A 21,573-nucleotide genomic window follows, 5' to 3' on the forward strand; every position below is an offset into this window, starting at 1 on the left:
TATTGTGCATGCATGTTGGACAAGAACATAAAAATAATAGGTAAATTCAAATACAGTTGGGAAAGCAGAACGTCAAATAATGTTTCTAAAAAATGCTGTTCTGGTCAATATCATAATCTTTTAAATGATCTAAGCAATAATCATTCTAGAAACTTTTCCTAAAATATTTTCATGATTTACACACATGCGCACACACAAAGAGACACACAGACACACACACACACACAGACACACACACACACAGACACACACACACACACACACACACATACACACACCACAGATATGACACATGCACACATGGTCATTATTCTGCCAATTTATTTATTAGAGGGAATGTTTAAAAAATGTCCTGCAGGTTCAACTATTTAGGAATTTCCCTAATTTCCTAAGTATTATTTTTCTAAGAAGAAATAATTAATGTTCCTTTAAAATGTCAGAAAAAAACACAAAATAGTGTTAGAAGTCAAAAATAGTGGAATTACAAAATTTTAATTAGTTTGTTTTTTGGGTTTTGGTTTTGAGAATCAAGTACGTTTAATGTTATGTAGCTTTGTGTGTAATTCCTAAATATTGACAGTAACTATCATTTACAGTAAGTTATGAGTAATTGTATTTCTAAATTTATCCAGTAAAAAATTTTTTTTCTGCTCCACCATCTTACAAACTCGCCCATCTTTCTGAGTCCATATTTTGTCACTCTTTCATTTTTTAGAAATACAAGCCATACAGCAATGGGGCTGCCAATCAAAAGTGGCATTACGTGGCAAATACAAGAACATTTATAGCCTTTCACAGCACTGCCCTGGATCGGAAAATCACAGCAGCCAATTCCTCCGGCCTTTGTACATCATCTGTCACTAAAGAAAACATTGATCAACCCGTAAGTAGTTCTCTCTTCCCAAAGAAGGAAGAAAAATAGGGTCAATTAATAAAGCAGGAGGTTTCCCCCCATGGGAAAGCTTAAGTTCATATAAGGCTGAACACTAATTTGCTTGCTTCAGACAAGGTCTTGCTACAGAGGCCAAGCTGGCTTCTGACTGGCAACCCTCCTCTCTCAGCCTCCAAAGGTGGGATTACAGGTGTGCACCACCGTGCCTGGCATGAATGCTGATTTTTGATGAGATCACTTAGACTCTGGGATTTTTAATAGGAAAGAATGAAATGAAATTATGAAAAGTAGAATAAATTACATCCTCTATCTAAAACTACTTGTTTTACTGTGGAAAATTTTATACATATTCTAAAGTAGACACTAGTACAGTGAATCTTGATTGATGCATCACATTCGTTAAGATTTGGACACTTTTGCTAATCCCAGATATGATATTATTTTACCTCTATATTAAGCATGCAGTTTTATAATTTTGATCATTTTTGATAAAATCATCATGCCATTGTCATGATTAATAAAATGAACAGTGGCATTTGGGCAGTATAATAAACTATTTTTTACCAAATTTTCTAGGTTGTCCTAAAAATTCATTTTTATCGTTGGTAGTTTGAGTCAAGGTTGAGAAAAGACCCTCAGGTGGGATCAGGTTCACAGCATGGTCCATAGGCAGGCAGCACGCTCTGACTTGGGTACCATTTGACTTGGTTCTCTTTCTCCATGATCTCTGTAAATAGGATTCACAGTAAAGTTGTTGTTAAACCTATGCTTACCATTTTCTACAGAGCCTTCACAAATTGCCATGTGTTCTTCAGATACTCAGGTCTCTGAAGCCTATACCTAACTTCCGTTTTTAATGATGCTTTAGTGGTTTGAAGGAATTTCTCCTCAGACCAATACCTGAAAATTTCTCAATGTCTATTCATCTAATGTCATCATTTTGCTTCAAATCAGTCAATTTTATCTCTATATCAATTAGCTAAAGATTTAATAAGAATATTACCTCATTATAATATTTCAGTAGTCAAAAATACGGTTTGAAAGAAAAGGCAGAGGAAATGTGTGATTCTTTCTTGCACATCTACTTAATCAACTGAAAAAAAAACATATATTCCTTGTGAGGTGGCAATTTGGGTTGAGCTCTGCCGAGCAGCTCTGCTGGTCTTGACAAGGGCTGCAAACGTGGCTCTCATCTTCTTGTGGATTTTTAGTGTATGAGGACTGGAGAGTCCAAGATGGAGTCTCCCACAGGTGTTGACTCTCCAACCATTCCACTTCTCATGAAGCTTGGTCCAGTGAGTTCTGTGTGACCTCAGGGCTCCAACTGTAGCTACAGAGCCAGGCGCTACAGTGCAAGCTCCTTTCATGCACCTGCTTGCCTCTTACATCGGCTGTCATTGGGCCAACGTCAGGACATAGCTTGCTCACAAACACAGAAGAAAAGCACCGTACCTCCTGACCAGAGGAACGGTAATGTCACCAGTTGAAAGGGCATGTGAACAGCATTGGAATGGTTTTACTGTAGCCACCTTTAGAAATAATTTGCTACACTAATAGCCACATGGCTAGTTTTCAAGTCAGTGCCTACCAACCACAATTATTTTTGCATGATGTCAAATGAGGTCCCACCCCTGCTTCATTCTTTACTTGTTATGAACTCCTGTGAGCTTACATACTCAAATCCAGTCACACTTTTCGAATTGTTCTTTCTAGTCTCAAATTGCCCTTCTTTGAGTCAGTTGGGACACTTATTTTTGCTCTTGCATTTTTTTCAATTTTATTCCTTAACTCCAGGATAGATTAGTTTCTGTGCACAACAAGATGTCCCTTATATACAAGATGTTATATTGTAGTTTTTCTGCCTCCGAAGAGGTACTGGTCATTCTTCAAAGAAATCTTGATTTTATATAGAAGTTAGGGTTCTCAGTATTGCATAGTCATTATAAAGTTAAGGAATACTTTTAAAATTTTTAATTACTGGGGCTGGTCAGCTAGCTCAGCAGATAAAGCATTTGCTGGCAAACCTGAAGACCCAAATTCAGTCCATGCAACCCACATGATGGAAAAAGACAACCAATTCCTGCAAGGTGTCCTCTGACCTCCACCCATATGTACCCTGCCCCCAGCATACACACGCCAAATAAATAAATACATGTAAAAACTTAATTATTGAGAAGCATAATAATGCATTTGGGTTGTGGTTTTAAATTTAGCATTTGATGATGACAAATGTGTTTTCCTTGTGCTGTGAAGAGTTCTGCAAAAAATGCCTTCATGGTTTAGGAGCCCCACATGGAAGCATCTTTTCTGGTATTTTAGGGATACTGTTACCTCTCACCCGATGGAAAGAAAAAACTGATGCTCTGCCAGGCTTGTGGACAGTCCATGCGGGCAGAGAAGGGGTTGAAACAGCTGCTTCCAGGCGCTCCATTCTTCTGTGTTTCCGGCTCCCAGCAGAAGTCCTTGCCACGAAAGCCATTCAAGGTCATCAGCGTTGACAAGGTACTTCCCCACTTATCCAGCTGAGCTCTGCTACTGCCCACGTGACGATGATTTGGAAACTTGGGTGCATTTAGATTGGCCTCACATCCAGGTTCACTTCCACGCGTGCACTTCATCTTCCTCAGAGGCACCTTCCCATCCTGCCAACATTGATTCCTTTATCCTAATTGCAATTTAAATTGCATTGTCTTCTAATAGTTCTCTTCAGCCTTTGGAGTGAATGGGGCACTTTTGCAGCTGTAGGCTGCCGACACCTTTCCCTTCTCTTTGTGTAGCCTTTAGGTCGGGAAGTGACTTTGAGTCTTTGCTTAGCACAGCAGCATTTGCTCTATGTGGATAGGAGAAGCTCCTTTTTTATGAGCATGGTGCATTTCAGGGAGGATTTGACATGTTGTTGTTAGTAGCAGTTCAGGCTAGGTGGCAGAATTCATGCATCCATACCTAATACCATTTAGAAGTTCTAGGGGTGATGGTAGGGGACTAACTCTGCCACATTCTGTGACCTTAATTTTAAATGACACCATTTTAAAAAAGAAAATCCTCCCTTCAACTTGAACAGTGTTGTTGGAGGCTGCTTGTTGGTTCCCAGCCGCCTGGCTAGCTTGGACCTGAAATAATCACACAGAAACTGAATTAATTAAATCACTGCTTGGCCCGTTATCTCTAGCTTCTTATTGGCTAGCTCTTACATATTAATTTAACCCATTTCTATTAATCTGTCTATCACCACGTGACTCTGGCTTATTAGCTAAAGTTTCCAGCTTCTGACTCTGGTGGTGGCTCCATGGCTTCTCTCTGACTTTGCCCTTTTTTCTCCCACCATTCAGCCTAGCTTCCCCTGCCTACCTAAGTTCTGACTTGCTATAGGTCCAAAGCATTCATTAATGGTAATCACAGCACACAGGAGTGACTCCCACATCACCTCCCCTTTTCTGTTTAAATAAAAAGGAAGGTTTTAATTTTAACATAGTAAATTACATATAAAAAGCGGTATCAAACAAGAATTACAGTTACAATATTTATATCTACTTTATCTTTTATCATAGCTAAGGAAAACTGTAACTATAATTATAAATTCTTCAACTCCATCAAAGACTCCAGAAGGATATAATATTACCAAAGTGAACAGGAAGTGCATTGTAAGCAACTTCTGAAACTCTAGAATTGATAGAGACATCTTGCTACCTGGACAGTCACCCAAAAAAGTTCTTCTGTATTATTGGGGCATCCATCTTCAGTCTACAGGCCCACAGTATCCAGCAGACTTTTTCACGAAGCAGGAAATTTCAAAGACAGTTCTGCCTATATTGGCAGTTTGTCAGTCACTTTTTTTCTATGTCCTGCAGAATGTCTAGCAGACTCTTTCATGAAGCAGGAACCCCGAAGGATTATCTCACCTTTAGGCAAGTTCAGCAGTCATTTGTCTGTGGGTCCTGCATGTCCAGTTAAGCAGTCCAGGCAAGAACAGTTTCTTGCCCAAATGGCTAACCAACTCCATAAGAAGTCTCTTCAATGCCCATCTTTCTCTTGAAGTAATTTGGTGCTTCCAGGAACACATGTGTCTCACTGTCATGAAAAGTACTAAATTCTTAAAACACTTTAAATGCCATATTCTACAGTCTTTGAAAGATTTGAGGAATTCCTATCCATCTGAAATACTTCTCTGTACATCTAGAAAATCTAACTTACATGACTACAAGCTTGACTACTACAAATGATTCTCTATTTATCTGTATTTCTTAATTATACATTACATTTTTAAATGAGATGTACAATCACATTACCTTAATCAAGAGCAGATATATATGTATACATATACATACAGTATAACAAAATAAACCTTAAATTTGTATCAATCAACCAAGATCAATACTAATGCAAATCTCTATAGCATATCACCTTTTAAATATAAAGAAACATTTATAGACAAGATTTAGGAATATGGGTGTAGTTTTCTCCACACTGCCTCCTGCTGATTGTTGGGTGTAGTAATTTTTGGGAGTGTTCACAGCGACCTTTGTGGGGTTGTGTTTCATCAAACCACACCAGTCTCCATAGGTTCTCATCCTCTGTGGAAACAACAGAAGAGCCTCTTTTCCAAAGCAACATATATTTAGATACAAATTTGGAAGTCACGATACCTTTATAGTATACATGCTGGTTTAGCTTAGCAGCCCATTTAATGAAATGTCTATCTGTACTTATTCATAGTCAAAAAATTCAAAGATAACACAATAATACACATAATCCAGACTCTCTGTGAATTTCATCTTTATATGGCTTGTTTTTACTCTATTACTTTTTAATATTTATTTTATTATCTTTACTACTTTAATCTATGACTGTCTATACTCTATCTCTTTAAAAACTTTATACTTTCATTAAAAACCACTTACTTCTTTTCCAAATATCTATACTCTTTGTCTTCTTTCCTCCAAGCCTATGCACATTTATCTAACATTGTCACCCATTTAGACGTCTTTTATGTCTAAATCTGTCCTACTGTGTATCTGTAATTGTGTATCTGTGTATCTTTATTTTTAAGGAGTGCTTTTTTTAAATTTTAGCTGCTTGTCAATAGCTCAGGGTTATTACTGATTTAGCTCTTACAGCTTAAATTAAACCATTTCTATTAATCTATGGTCTGTTACATGGAGTTACCTTTCTTTCATCTTTATTTTTATTTTTATTGAGCTCTACATTTTTCTCAGCTTTTCTTCCTACCTCTCCCCTTCAACCCTCTCCCAAAGCCCCATGCTTAAGGAATGCTTTTTAAAATGCTAAGTGCTTTTTAAAACTTAAGCTGCACCATTACAACGGTATATACATTACTACCAGCTTGCCCAACCCAGCCCAGCATGGCAGAGCTGCTTGCTGCCTCTGAGAGCCATGCACAATGCCACATCTCTAGGCATACAGCTGGTCCATGTTGTCACCAAGCAAGCTGTAGCATATTGCTCACAACTCCAATTCAAATACTTGGTTTCCCCAAAGAGTCAGAGTTCATGCTAGCAGCGCTGCCCACAGCCAGGAAGCTGCTATTTTGAAAGTGCAAGTGGCTGCTACCACTGAGTCAGTAAGACCTCTCTTTAAAAAGCCATGCTTCTGCTTGCTTCTAGCAAACAGAGCCCACCCAAGAAAATGCTGCTACCAAACCTGCCTACATAAGTTCTGCCTTGTTATAGGTCCAAAGCAGTTTCTTTGTTCATTAATGGTAATCACAGCACACAGAGGGGACTCCCACATCACAGTGTAAAGAACTGGGGGTGGGGTGGGGGAAGGGTGGATTTAAACAGCAGAATAAAAAGGAGGTAATCCTAAAATGTCGCAGCCTGCCAGCCTGGTGTGCCCCTCAGAAGTCACCTGCCTGTCTCCAGACCTCACTCCTCTGTCTCCCAAAACTGGTTTTATACTAAAGATGGACAGTGACAGGTTGTAGTAACCTGGAAAGAGAAAGGAAGCAGTCATCTGGAAGCCAGAGGGTATTTGGTTTTGCAGAGGTAACTGGGAAGGACCCTCTACATTATAATAGTTCAGCCAGGGCCTGTGCATCTTGGCAGGCTCCTAGTCAGGACACTGGGGAAAGCTTTCTAAGGGATGTTCTACCCTCCTCCTTCATCTTTCACCAATGGATGGCCTCCTTCTAGAGTTGTTCATTAAGAAAGTATCTGTAGTGTTCATATTCCCTTACTTCTATCCCAGGTTCTCTTTGGTCCTGGTCTCCTTTCTTCCACAACCCAAACAAACATACAGCAACATTTAAAGAAAACCAAAGCAAGTCAGAAAGACAGACCAACTGCTCAAAAGTCAGTGAGAGGGCTAGAAAGAGAACTGAGGAATTTTGGCCCAACACTCTTCCTCCTCTACACCAAGTATCTAGAGTACATAAAGAAGACACTATAAAACGTAGGTCTACCACATACACACATATGCAGACTTTAAAAAGGGGGAGTAGAGATATGCCAAGATAACAAAACAGAAACAATTAAATTTGTGTAAATGATATTTTTTTAAACAAACCAGGCTGATTTATCTTCTTATGAAGCTGAAAACACTCTAAGATATTACGAAGAGCGTCTGTCATCTTTATGGATGAAGGCACGCACATGCACTACATCCCACAGTGGCGTGGTACCTTCCTACCAAAAGGCAGTGAAAATAATCGCATACAAAAATGGGGATGGATATCGGAATGGGAAGTTAATTATGGCTGGAACATTCCATGGGGTAAGTGGCTATTAATAAAATGTTGTATGTGTCCTTAGAAGTAATGGTGGTTGCAATTCTGGACAAGAAGTACCTCAAAGCTGAACAGCAAGCATCCCTGTTTACATCCACCAATTTAAGCTAATGAGTTAAAGATTTCCATTCTCCTAGAAAATTTTCCAACAAGATGGCTGGGATTCTTTCTGATGGTTTTTTCTCTGAATATAAAGTTAGAAGCAATGTGAAACTAGCACCTTGGTTTTCAAGGGACCCCGAACAAAGTGGGAAAATGGAACCACCAGGCTATCTTCACCCTCATGGTAAACAGAATGCCTTTTTCCTCCTTGTTCCCTTGCACTGCAAGTTGAATATCACCTGAATGTTTTTTTGGTTTCTTTGGTTTGTTTTTTAATGCCCCTCACTTGGACATTAAATGCCCCTCATTCAGAGCTTCTGAGCACGTGTTTGTTGACAAGGCCTTTCACCTCACTTTTACATGGAGGCTGCTTAAGTTGTTAGAGACTATGTGTCTGCCTTAGAGACTGTGTAGTCACGACAGGAGAGCCCCCAAAGTGATAATTCTGTCTCAACAACCCTCCTAATACTTTTAATAACCTATTTTATAGGTTTATACAGTATGGGTTTTTTTATGCCAACTCCTCCCACCCCCTTCTTGTCACTCACCTCTGGGGTTGGAAATAATTGGCTTTTCTTATTCAGGTCTGGAGAGATGGCTCAACATTTATGAGTATTTACTACTCTTGCAGAGGACATCAGTTTGGGTTCCACACCCCTACGGGTAGCCCACACAGTCTGTATGTAACTCCAGTTCACTAGGATCTGATATACTCTTCTGGCTTCCTGGGGCATCTGCACTCTTGGGCACACAGAGATGGACAGCCATAAACATAAAAACAAAAGTGAATTTTTTCCAAAATGAAACTATTGCTCAATGAACCAAGCAAAGTACAAAAGTTAACCCCAAGATTTACCCAAGGCTACAAGACTGGCCTCCTCTCTCTCTTTCTCTTTCCATCTGAGGGAGATGATACCCTCCTCCCAGTACATAGATCCCAGAGATTGAACTCAGGCCTTCTGGTCTGTGGCAGGCATGCTAAGTCTGAGCCACCTTGTTGGCCTAAAAGACCAGCTTTTAGATTTGTTTTCCCATCTGCAAAATGGAGGGGATAATGTGTGAGAGTTTTGGTGAGAAAATTATTTGTTTATTTAAAACTGTTCACCCATTTGCAGTATTGCCACTTTATATCTTATAGTGTAACAAAAAGGAAGGAGATGTTACTTGCTTTAAGCAAGAATGTCTTGTGGAAAAATGTATCACCGTATATAAGCTGCTGGGCTTCAGCTTTAGAGCAAGGAATGTTCAAAACCAGGTGCGGCTCATATTAACTTAGAGAAAACAGATGTAAAAATCGCCTGTAATCAGAAATCAACATCCTAGTCATTCAGCATCTGTTTTCTGAAAATAAGGGCTTTACAGATTTCTACAGTGGCTGACAGCTTGTTATAATTTCAATGTCATCATTATTTTCTATTAGTGTTTTTAAAAAATTGTTTTTATTTTTCTGTGCTCTGCCTGCATGCAAGTGCACTTCATGCATGTTTGGAACCCTCAGAGGTCACACAAGGGCACTGGATGCCCTGGAATTGCAGTTATCTGTAGGTGGAAGCCATCATGCAGGTACTGGGAGCAGAACCTTGGTTCTCTCAAAAGCAGTAGGTGCTTGTAACTGCCCAGCCAGCTCTCCTGTGCCTCCTATCCATTACTTACAACTCGTAGTTTGCAGCTTCTTGCAGAGTGCACGGAACGACTTGGACTCACTAGAGCAGCCACCAAAATCTACACCAGAGATGGAACCAACATACTGACTTTGCGCAGCTTGGTTCTGTGGGCCATAGGTGAGACCCTCGCCCAGAGATACCCTGAGACACAAGAGAGAAGCACGGAGTCTTTGGGGACAGCACAGACAGCTGTTCAAAATACAGAAGGTTGGTGAGCTTCTATGGGCATTAGTCGTTTATGCTCCGTTATCGAAAAGTTAAATATGATTCATCCAATCACCACAGCACGGATTTCAAAATTATACCAGGGACTTTTGTAAATGGTTCAGAGAAAGTGAGGTTCTCATAGTGTCCTTACCTTTCTTAATAAGTAAGTAAATAAATAATACATATTCTAGTTTTAGAACAGAACCAATAAATCAATTCATAAAACTGACAACAGTAGGTAATTTAACTACTTTGTAAAGCACTAACATTGTTTTGTTCTAAAACTCAGACCCCAAATCACCTGGGAGTAGTGAAGAAGTTGTTGCTAGACCAGCGCTGCTCTCTTCCCACTGTTGATGGGAAGGTCTCTGTCTTCTACTTTTCCTGCCCTTGTTTCCCTCCCTGACTTTGCTGCTCCCCCTGCTCTGTGAAGCCCTAGAAGCTCTACTGGATGTTCCTTTCCTGCCAGATGTGATACAACAGTGTGCTTCTCAGTGTGAGATTTTCTACTCAGGTCCTGAGAGGCATAGTTTAGAGCTTATAAATTTTGGTTTGGGAGTCAGAATAGCAGGTTTCTAAGCTGAATGACATTGGTCAAGGTCTTGAACCCAACTCTACCTCAGTCCTTGTATCTCTATCTAGATTTACCAATAATCACTTTTCTTACAGACTTTTCATGAGAAGCAAAGGAATTAAATGCTGATTAAAAGAAAAAAAAACTTATCTTCAAGGGAATAAGAGATAGTTTATTCTGGAGTTCTTTTGAGTAACCAAAGCTAGGGAACATAGTTTTTTGTTCCCCCAAATTCTATGTTCCAACATGGAAGCTGTTTTATGGTTTCACAGGACAAAAAAAAAAGTCATAAATCAAGGCAAGTTTAAAATATATTGATGGGGCCGGGTGGTGGTGGCGCACGCCTTTAATCCCAGCACTCGGGAGGCAGAGGCAGGCGGATCTCTGTGGGTTCGAGGCCAGCCTGGTCTACAGAGCTAGTTCCAGGACAGGAACCAAAAAGCTACGGAGAAACCCTGTTTGGAAAAACCAATATATATATAGATGGGTATATCAGAGATGTGGTAAGCTTTTTTATAAATCCAAGATGCTTTCTTGTGACATTTTTAGCTTTTGGAATGGTGCAAGCTAATAATCTTGGTCTGTTAATAGCCTTTTAAATGTTTTTACCTACTGTCCACACAATGTTAGTTCAGACACTAACTGGCTGGGTGAGGAATGGCTGTTCTGGAGGGCTGGAACAAGCCTAAGATAAGATAATTACCCTCTGGACCTGCAGTTCTCCAATCCCTGCACAGTACTGATGTTTTAATTAGTCAGTCCAGCTTTCTATTCAGGAGCTTTTGCTCACAACAGAATGTATCTGCTTGTGATTTTTGTTTTTTTTTCCCTTTCTGTTCTATTAAAATAAAACACTACAGTATGAGAAATATTTTGTTCTACCAAAGATGGCTGGGATACCAAAAGTCTATAAATTTCTCCCATCTTGTGAAAACGTAGTATGTTCCTGTTTGCCCCCTGCTGGATATCAGACATTTCTGTGCCTTGACCACACCCTTCCTTTCTTCACCAGCAGTGAATTAACCAGGCTGTGGGGTCTAGCTCCCACCAATGGGGCAAGACCACCTGAGTCAGAATAAGAACTAAGTGAACCTCCATCCCCAATGTACTCGCTCACTCAATTCGGGTCATCTCGAACCCGGTTGCCAAAGTAAATAACCTACAGACTAGACTGTGTTTCTCTGTGCATTTCTGGGAATATTCTTTTCTAATGGATGAGGCAATTCTAAAACCAAACTATGTTTTTCACGGAGACCAGGAGGTTCAAATCTAGGCACTGGCAGGTTTGATTCATTGGGGATCAAGAGCTATATCTACCACAGGGCAGTGGCGCTGGATGTCACCTGGCTGAAAGTTGATAGACAGGAGAGACAAAAGCTGTGTGGAGCTCCTTTAGAAAGGGCTTGGTCCCAGCCACAAGAAGAGCAGCTCTCCCAATGTAATGGTATTTTTAAAAACCCCATCTCAGGGCAGGGGAGATGGCTCAGTGGGTCAAATGCTTGCTGTGCAGGTGTGAAGACCTGGGTTCAGGTCCCCAGCACTCATGGTAGTACACAACCATAACCCTAGGCTTGGGCGGTGTGGGCAGGTAAATTTGGGGCCTTATACGGCCAACCTCACTGAAAGAGCAATCACCAATGTCTGTGAGAGAGCCTGTTTCAAAATTAAGATGGATAATGATAGAGGATGATATTCTCAAACCAGCCTCAAGCAGACACAGGCAATCATGCCTAAACATATGCACATGCCATATAAATGAATGAAGAAGTCAATGAAAGAATCCAACCCTCTAAGGACATCATGTTGACCATTAATTTTCTCTACTTTAATTTATGAATGGACACATTCAAAACACAAATGGGTAAATATGCACATATATGCAAGTTTATATGCATATTTACTTGAATGAATATTTAATATTTTTTCATATAATTTATATTTGGTCCTTGTGAATATAAACATATATTAGACCAGTGCTTGACTCGTATCTATCAAACAGTCATGACTTTTATTTATTGTAAATGTGTATATTATGTTGTTTGATTTTTTCCATGAATTTTAAGAAGCAATGATTTGAACAACTTGTACCTGAATGGTTTTCAAAGTACATGGCTCTCCCTCTACTTAGTGTTAAAAGGGTAATCATCTCAAATGCAGTTCTTTCAAATTCCTTTTAAAAGTCTTCTTGAAGAACAGAGTAGTACAACTGCTCAGGACTGTCAGGAGGATGCCACTCCTCAGGACGACCAGAGGTCCTATTTAAGGCATCCTTTCTTCTCCCATATTCTGAAGCCCATCCTGGGGCAAGGCAGCACCATTTGTGGTCTGCTCCCGTTTGAAGTTGAGTTTCGGCATTATGCTACTAATATCCACAGAAGAACTTTAAAGAAATAGCTGAAGTGTTTCAGCACGGTGCTTACAGGGCAGGAAGCAGGAAGAACACATCTGCTAAAATCACTCAGCTCTGCTGCAACCCAGCAATGTCACTAAACATCATGTGTTTCAGTTACTTTTTAAAATTTTTTTCCATTTTAAAGTATCTGGAAGGATGTTCGATTCTTTGGTTGTCTGTGACATTTCTGACTAAGTGTTGTGTTGGCTCCAGTTTTCATAATAATTAAGGAAGTCATCAATGAAGAAGAAAATACTTTGAGCAAGTGAATTCATAAAGGATATTCGTTCATTATTAACTGACAAGTCTAAACATGTTGCTTCTTTCCCAGAAAACTCAAAAATGAAAATGGGAAACAGATTGGATTGTTTGGAGGGCATAGATAAATCTTTGCTTGCCCAGATCCTCAAAAGTCCCATTGCAATTTGGGTGTCTTGTGGTGAGCCATTTCTGCCTCTAAATGGTAAGGTTTTTCTGTTTTTGCTTCCTTTTAAACAGCATGTAAAAAGAGGGGGAAATAAGCTTTATGTCATGAAAAAATGAATAAAGTATGTCTAATGTCACCATAAGGATATTGTATTTATGCAGAGAGCCAATCAGTCAATTAATACTTGTGCAAAGACAGCTATATGCACATATTTACACAATTGCTTGTTTTTCTCTTACTGGAATGGCTTATTCTGCATGGAGAAGTGTCTGATTTAGTTGATAAAGAGGTGCTTGGTCTATAAGGCGGAGAATAATGGTATCCATTAGAAAATAACAAATGAGTTTAATTCACACTGAGGACGACCTGTCTGCACATTTTCATTTTTAGGAATTGTACCCTTTAGGCAGTAGGTGGATGTTTAAAAAAATGAATGGTCCCAAGCCAGGCTTTCATCACCACCAAACAGTTAGTGGAAGCAGAAAATGAAATATGGCCATTGCATATGGTAAATCTATACATAAAGCAGTTTTGATCGCCTTCCTGGCCCGCCTCTGTTCCATACAGAAATGCCCCAAGCTTTCTCATCTTTCAAACAAAGCTTCTTTTAACAGCCCTTACCTCTTTTAATTACATCTTTCTAATTCAATCTGTCTCTCGAAGCAGAAAGTTCTTTGTAAGTTATTGGTAGCTATGATAAGTTATTCTTGACAAAAGAACACTATGCAAAACATTATTTCTTTACCGTAGCTCCACAGAACTCAGAAAAATTAAAGAAACAAAACTGGCTAAAGAAGGACCAAATTTTGGCTGATTTAGACACCCTGAGACACAAGATGCGGCAGTTGAAAGGTCAGTGTGGATGAAGTTAGTCATTGTGTTTAATTCCAAATGGAACAACGGTTACCAATAATTATTTTCTACTGCTTGATACCAAATAGTTAGCCAATACATGCTACAGAAACATTATGCTGTGTAAATTAGAACAAGGTGTAAAATCTAATAGCATAGCCATTTGGTACTGGTTTTATATCTGTAAATTTTATATTAAAAGGAATACCCCATGATTTGCATTTGCACTGAGAAAAGTAAGGATTGTCTGTCCTTGCGTTTGAAATGCTCTCTTAATTGACACTATAGAAACTTTAGGAATAAATAAAACAAGACCTACATATTTAAGCAAAATCTTGCTGTTATTCCTTGGTATCTTATTACTGGAGATAAAGTTTATTTATGGGACATTTTTCATTTTAGCAATTAGAGCAGAGCAGTTGTGAAATTATCAAGGTCATGTTCAGTGAGCCAAGGACTCTCTTAATACAGCATGAGTATGCTTTTCATAGTCAAAGCTAACAGTGGCCAGTGTGTGTCCTTGCCCCTCGTTCTCCCCGCAGAATCTCAGGTTCCTGACTTCATACTGTTTCAAGCACTTGAGATGCAGGTGATTGTTCAGAGAAAATCAGTGTTCTGCGGACTGTAGTCTAGTAAGGAATGCATTTCAATCTTCATAATCACAGAATTTCAGCTCCTCATTATAAACATTGGCTTGTGTCTTCAGCCCTTGAGTTTTACTTCAACAACCATGCATATAGTTCTCAATGTAGAAGGCAGCTCTGGCTTTAGGATAGCCAATATCCATTCCTTACCTGAGGAAGGATTCCGGCTATGAGAAAACCTTTTGTGACTCCTCCAAATGTCTGCTATCCAACTACTAGACATTGTGACCTGAGTATTTGGGGACAAGCCCAGACTCGAGCTGGTATGTCACCTAAGTGCCAACGCCTCTCTAGTCTCCTCTACCAGAAGTTCTGCACCATTCATCCAGGCATTCTCTACCAGGAAGCTGCAAGTCGTCCTTGTTATCACCCCCTCTCTCCTTCCCCAAGCGAGTCTTTAGAAAATCTTGTCCCCTGTGTTGCATTGAGCACTAGTGAATTCCAACCCCCTTAAGTCTATGTGCTGGCTAGTTTCTGTCAACTTGACAAAAAGTAGTCACCCAGGAAGAAGGAACCTAACTGAGGAACTGGCTCCATCAGCTGGGCCTATAGGGATGTCTGTGGGGCACTTCGTTGATTAGTGACTGGTGTCTGAGGGCCTGGCGTACTGGGGCTATGCCACCCCTGGCTAGGTGTCCCTGAATTTTATAATAAAGCAAGCTGAGCAGGCCACAGGGAGCGAGCCAGCAAGCAGCATTTCTTCATAATTAATGCTTCAGCCTTCTGCCTTGAGTTCCTGCCTTGTTTTCCATCTAGAAGACTATAACCTTCAAGCCAGATAAACTCCCCAGGTTGCTTCTGGTCAATGTTTTTATCATAGCTACAGAGAAGCTAATTGGAGGAGTTTCCTCTGCCTTTATCCAAATTCAAGCAGAGACTCTATGACTGGGTTAGTAGAACGGTTTCTAACTAACTGATCTTCTGGCTTCAAGTCTTCACAGCATCCATCTGATGGTTACCAGCTTCCCTCATGTTGTTGTTTTCCAAAAACTGGGTCCTTTTCCCCTCTCACAGTTGGGAACTAAGAATAATACCGAGCACTGACTCATAATTGAAGAAGACTTTCCTTCTTGGCCAAGAACCTGAGAAATGGGAGATAAACCGCAAATAAAGTCTTCAAGTTGGGAAATGACTGATAGAGTAAGATAAATGGAGGCGGGTGTGAGGAAGGAGAAGAGCCACTAGTGAGAAATAGTCCTGTCTTTCCTGGGAGCGAGCGGAGATTTTCCTGGAACTCAGGCATCATTTCCTTTCCCTCCTATGATTCCTTCAGGTTGTTACCATAGCAACTATCAACTGTACTGGCACAAGAAGGTTGTCTTTTAGCATGCAGATGGGATTATAATAAAGACAGAGATTGATGGGAGGGACCATTCTGGCAGCCATCAATTTCAGTAAGATTAAAAAAAAGATGTTGTAGCCTACGGCTATACATACCAACCTCAAAGAGAAGCAAGATTGCAGTGGCTCAGCAGTCAGACCACCAACTCAGTACTCAGGCACTATGAGCAAGGGTGAGACTCTAGAGTTGAAACGATGGTGTGAAAACACAAAGGTGTTAAGGCAGCCCAGATATACAGGCTACTGAGGCTTCCTAGCACCCTTAGAAACAAGTCTGGGTTGTCTTCATGTGGGCCTCCATGATCCCACTGTCTATAAGGTCTCCTGTTTCCTTGCTCACTCCACCCATGAGTTTTCTACATTCATCATATGCTTTCAAAATTTGGGGCGCTTGAGAAAATTTAATTCCCTCTACTTCAAGTTTTCCCCCTCAGACCCTCTTGGAGTCTCCCTCGTTGTTATTTCTACTTCTTTTCCAGGGGTCCCCCCACAAGGCATTCTAATCGTGGGGTAAAGCAGTTTGTCACATCTTGAACTCCACCCCTATGGCCCTCAAGATATTATGGTAATTCTTTGTTCCCAGGACTATCCTCCTCAGATGAGAAATGTTCCACTCTTCCAGTGTGTTCCTGACTAGTTTTAGAATGATTGAAAGGAAAAAAAAAAATGAATGGAATTCCAATTCATTCACTGCAGGGAATCTTCCAAGCTTTACTGCCTTAAATTTGTAGAAAGCAACATTACTGAAAATAGCATCTGAAAAATCACCTTTGCTAAATTCTGGTTTTACATTATGCCTCCAACTTTAACTCTAATTTGCAAAAAGACATTTAAATGTAATTTGGTATCAGCCACAGCACCAGCACCTAAACAGTTGATGCTTTGTTTGTTAGTGGAAGTCCATTATGGAGTTATCCACAGATGTCCTTTCTTTTCAGATTCAGTGCTAGTTCTTGTCTCCCCCTAAAAACTGGCATGTATTCTGTGGTTACACATAATTATATGAATTGCTCTCATGAAAAGCCTAGACTAGCTACAAGGATTATCAAAATAAATGGTAATCAAGTCTTAGCTGAAGCACAATTCATAAAAACTTGGAATGAGGAGGGAGGGAAGGAAGGAGAGAAGGGGGAGGGAGGAGAATAGTCTCTAAATCATGATCTTTAGGCCTCAGACTCCTAAATTCTGGGATTGTAGACATCAACCACTGCTTAATTTTATACATCTTGAGGGTTGCCTAGAATAGGAGGCATGAACGTTTGTTGGTCATTGCAGCAAATACTATGTACAAAAAACTATATTAAGTGAATTGGTTATCATTTGTAAGTATGATCAGTACTATTAATAATAGTAATTATTTTGTAACAATTTTGTGATTGTGTAGCTTTTGTCAAATAGTTATTGCATGATTAACACATAATAGAAAATAAATATTGATACCTGTGTTTCTGAGAATAAAATATATTTCCTAACTTGGCTTTTTAAATTAATTAATCTCAGTATTACAAATCAGAGCAAGTAATGCCTTTGCTGCGTACGAACCAGGTGGATCCAATAGCCAAAATCCCTTCCCAGACACAGATATTGAAAAGGGTTGGGGTCCCAATAAGGGGTGGAGTGCAGAGAATTGATGAGCAGGGCCATGTGAAACAGCAACAAAGCACTCTCTAGCTTCTAAGAGAAAACCGAGAGCGGAACAAGAATCCTCTGCTTGTTTTTCCCAACTTTCAGTGGGACAAGACATCTGCTGTCAGGAGAGCTCCACCTCCTTCAAATGGAATGGTAGGAGCAGGAAAGAGTCATGTCCCCAACAGCCCGCTCATCGCTATCCCCAGTCTCATGTCCCCAACAGCCCACTCATTGCTAACCCCCAATCTCATAGAAAATAAAGTAGAATATGTAGAAACCATAACAAGGAAATGAAATAATTTATACAGAACCCCTTTGCTTGGCTTCAGTTTATGCTATCTTTACATATGTAAATTGCAGTAGATTATGAAAAACTTTCCACTGACTGAAGCCTTTTGTGCATTTTCATGAGCATTATGGTGCTAATGTATTTGTTTGCTTAGGACCTCTAGAAGCAAGGTGACAGAACTGAATGCCATGTAATCTAGTTCTCGGGTTCCATTTTTCAGCTACTGCCCTTCAGCTGTGTAAATGAGAAGCAATTGCTGAACTCTGTGTATCTGAACAAAATTTGAATGTCCACGGTGCATTCTAAATATGACATTTGTTAGGGTATAATCCATTAAAATATATGTTTTGTAAATTAATATTATCTGCACTCTGAGAGTAAAATTGGATGAAAACTGACTATTTTTAAGGATTTGTGTTAAGATTGCTGTGGTTTGAAGCTCGTTACCTAGCGATGCCGTCCCTGTGACTGACGGACCGCTCCAATGATGCTTTTCCACATTCACAGACAGCACGTGAAGCACGATGAGGCATGTTGTGTGCTTGCTTCCCGGAGAAGCCATTGCCATCACTTATTTTTATTGCTAGACCATCTCATCAGTTTTAGCTGTAAAGACACACGGCCTTTATCCTCCGCAAGTCCTGAATTATTTTCAGAGTTTTGTTTGTAGCCGTCATCTGAAAATCTTCAAATTGACAGGGTCTTGGCAGCAAAGTTGAGACTTTCATTCATTTTCCGGGCTCTCTCATTTACTCACTGGATTGGCCTCCTTAGAGACCCTTGTGCAACCTTGGGTCAGCAGCTCCTGCCAATGTCCCCTTTCTCAGTTTGTTTACTAAGTGTTGGGCATCGAATCCCGAGTCTTGAGTGTGTGAAGAAGCCTGACAGCACTGGACTGTGCCTTCAACCCTTTTTAATTTAGATTTTTAATTTTGAGGGGTGCTAGAATTGCTCTAGCTCGCCTGGCTTTTACTCAGACAGGCCTCAAACTCACCATCCTTCTGCCTCAGCCTTCATGGAAGCTTGGGTTTCTGTTATCTATATACCATTCACACATTCACAGTTCATAGGTATAATCATTTTCTTACCATCTTCCTTCCCTACTGAACTTGAAGCAAGAGCTCACTGAAACAAAAAGTGCAAATTACACAACATAAAACATGGCTTTTTTTTTTTTATTTCAGAAGTTTAGAAAGCCGTAGGGGACTTGGAGCCGTACTCACCTTCAACTCAGAGAGAGAAAGCAATATCGTATAAGCATGACTGAAAATCCTATATAAGGATTCAAAGTGGTCGAGAAGGAACGCAAACATCCTAGTTACCACACTTAATAATTTATGCCTGCAGTTCTTCAGAACACAGTATTCCAACAAATACTTTCTCTTCCTCCAGCTTTTCAACAGCGGAAAGGACTCCGCAGAGGCATCAGAAGCAAATTGTGCTCAGGGGGTGTTATTAGATAGAAAAAAAAATGGGGCTCCCATCTCTTCTGTTAATATTATTGTAGAAATACTTAATCCCCAGGCTGTGAGGCTAATTGTGGGGGAAGGCTTGTTACTAGTGGAAAGAACAAAACATATGCTCTGAGACTGGAAGAAATGATGGGAACCAAGTGAGGTCGTGAATTCTATTTGACTAAATTACTGCCGAACCAGATCGCAGATGCTGTGTGGGGGCCAGGTGGAAGTCAGCACGCTGTCTTCCTTTTCCATCTGTACAGCCATGGCCATTTAAAGCCTACACTTGAATATTGCTAAATATTATCACCTTAGTCATCTTGGCTTCTATGATATTTTTAGTATTTTATAGCCTATTTACTGCCCCTGAGTGGAACAATTTATGCCTGGAAAGTCAGTCCAATTCCCCTAAAACTTGGAAACCTACCTTCAGAAGCAACATCTTTTCGTTCCTCTTTCCAGGGCGGCGAATGGCAGCCCGTCAGCCAGCCACCATGGTGCCCACCCAAAGCCCTCTGCAGCCGGTAGTGATGGAGGGAGGCTGGACAGAGCAGACTCAAGAGGAGATGAAGCTCATGGAACGTATCCGAGAGACCGAGGTATGCTCCTTGGGGTCCCAGACATTAAGAACTCTGCCCCTGTTAGCAGCATTTATAAGTATCATGTTGAATTTTTAAATCATGCTATTAATATGCTCTCAGCAGCTAGGCAGTTATAACCACCATAACCATATGCCAGGCAATGAGTTGGCATTTGGAGAGTAGCTATCCCGGAGACAGCCAGCTCACATGAACGTCTGTTTTATTTGAATGGAGACCAGAAATTATGACCTTAGCAAAGACAAGAGAAAGGCCCAGTGGATATGTACAAAGGTAATTACACTAAGTGTAGTCAAGTTGAACCTTATGGCTTCATCGCTCATCACCCCTGAGGGTACTACGCAATATGTAAAAAGAGCAAGCAGCACAATGCCGATCACAATGGAGATATTTAGAAGTAAGAAGATGAAAAAGTGGTTTCGGCCAATTGGTTAATCAGTCAAGATTGCCAGACATAAAACATTTGAAAAGAGAAAGGTCAGCAGTTGAGGCAGGATTGGGGATAGAGACTGGGGGAAGCCGCATGCTTCGTGGAATTCTTCATCCTACTCTTGGCCACTATTTTAGCGGGGCTTATCCAACTCGTGACGTGTGTTCAGTGCAAATTTTAAGTGTATGTCTAAATCAAGGTGCCTGGAGTGAAGAAGCTGACATTGCTAGAGACTTGACTCCTTGCCAAGCTCAGAAGGATCAGTCTGTAGTCAGGGAATGAACAAACAAGCACTGGGCTAGGATATGCTTGAGTAGGATGAAGGGCTGCCAGGCGAGGGCTTGGCAAAGCAGGAAGGTGGCAGCTGCATTTCAGAAACCAGTGAGCTAGGACTTGCTACACACAGTCCCCTAAGCATCACTGAGCTAGAGAAAATGGAGCTGTGGTTCTGCATCAAAACCTCACTCATTAATTGCAGAGACGTCTCCTGTAGGAGAAACACCACACGCATGTCCAGAAACATATCACCCTTCATTCCTCAGCATTGCAAATCCGTTAAATGCTTCGTCTAAGTGAGTTTGTGTCTGTTATTACCCCAGTAGCTTCATGGAAGCAAGGGGAATTCACCCAAGTCTATGGCAGGAGAGGTCTGGGCATGCCACACTTATTAGAATAAGTATACATTGGTAGACATTGTGATTACATGGCATTGCTGGCTTCCACCAGATTCCCTTTGCACACCATTCGTTGTCCATATGCAGTATTCTCTGGGCTTTCCTTAACAGGCGCAACTTTCTGAAGGCAAAGAACTACAGCCCAGGTGCTCCCTGACTGCAAGTCAATGTAAAGTAACCCAGCAGCACACCCTGCACCGGGTTCCGCATGTGAGACGAGTGTGGGCCTACCAGAACGGAGGCAGACCTGACGATGGTGCTTATGTCAGGGCCAGCACTATTTCAGAGGTAGGTCTAATGTGGTCTAACAGGCCTGGAATCAGACCCTGACTTTGACTTCTCTAGGTTGGCAGATCAGGCAAGTTAATGAACTTTTCTCATTTGTCCAATGGGAATAAAACTGCCCTCGCAAGGCTGGTCAGGTCATTGAACAAGCTCACCCATGTGCACACGTCTAATGCTATCTGACAGGTGTTTGTGTGTGTGTATGTGTGTGTGTGTGTGTGTGTGTGTGTGAGTGTGTGTGTGTATTCGAATAGGACACATGGCCAATTGCACACACTCCAGACCAAGACTACCCTTTAAAATTACTTAAGAGTGGAAGTAGTGGCGCAAGCTTCTAATCCCAGCACTTGAGAGGTGGAGGCAGGAGGCGAGG

The 21,573-nt window shown here is 40.7% G+C and overlaps 1 protein-coding gene across 1 annotated transcript in view; it reads left to right on the forward strand.

Moving 5' to 3' along the window:
• Nucleotides 1–21,573, forward strand: part of Dcdc1 (doublecortin domain containing 1) — a 58,527-nt gene that overhangs the window by 24,960 nt on the left and 11,994 nt on the right. The window contains exons 9-16 of the mRNA XM_041679150.1: nt 716–883; nt 3,212–3,394; nt 7,418–7,621; nt 9,406–9,607; nt 12,905–13,036; nt 13,751–13,852; nt 19,675–19,811; nt 21,027–21,203. Of these exons, the coding sequence (XP_041535084.1) occupies nt 716–883; nt 3,212–3,394; nt 7,418–7,621; nt 9,406–9,607; nt 12,905–13,036; nt 13,751–13,852; nt 19,675–19,811; nt 21,027–21,203 (1,305 nt within the window). The remainder of the gene's footprint in view (nt 1–715; nt 884–3,211; nt 3,395–7,417; nt 7,622–9,405; nt 9,608–12,904; nt 13,037–13,750; nt 13,853–19,674; nt 19,812–21,026; nt 21,204–21,573) is intronic.

The sequence above is a fragment of the Microtus oregoni genome, unplaced genomic scaffold (genome assembly GCF_018167655.1).
Source record: "Microtus oregoni isolate MIOR12 unplaced genomic scaffold, Mior012 000031F_ref0000149, whole genome shotgun sequence".
NCBI lineage: Eukaryota > Metazoa > Chordata > Mammalia > Rodentia > Cricetidae > Microtus > Microtus oregoni.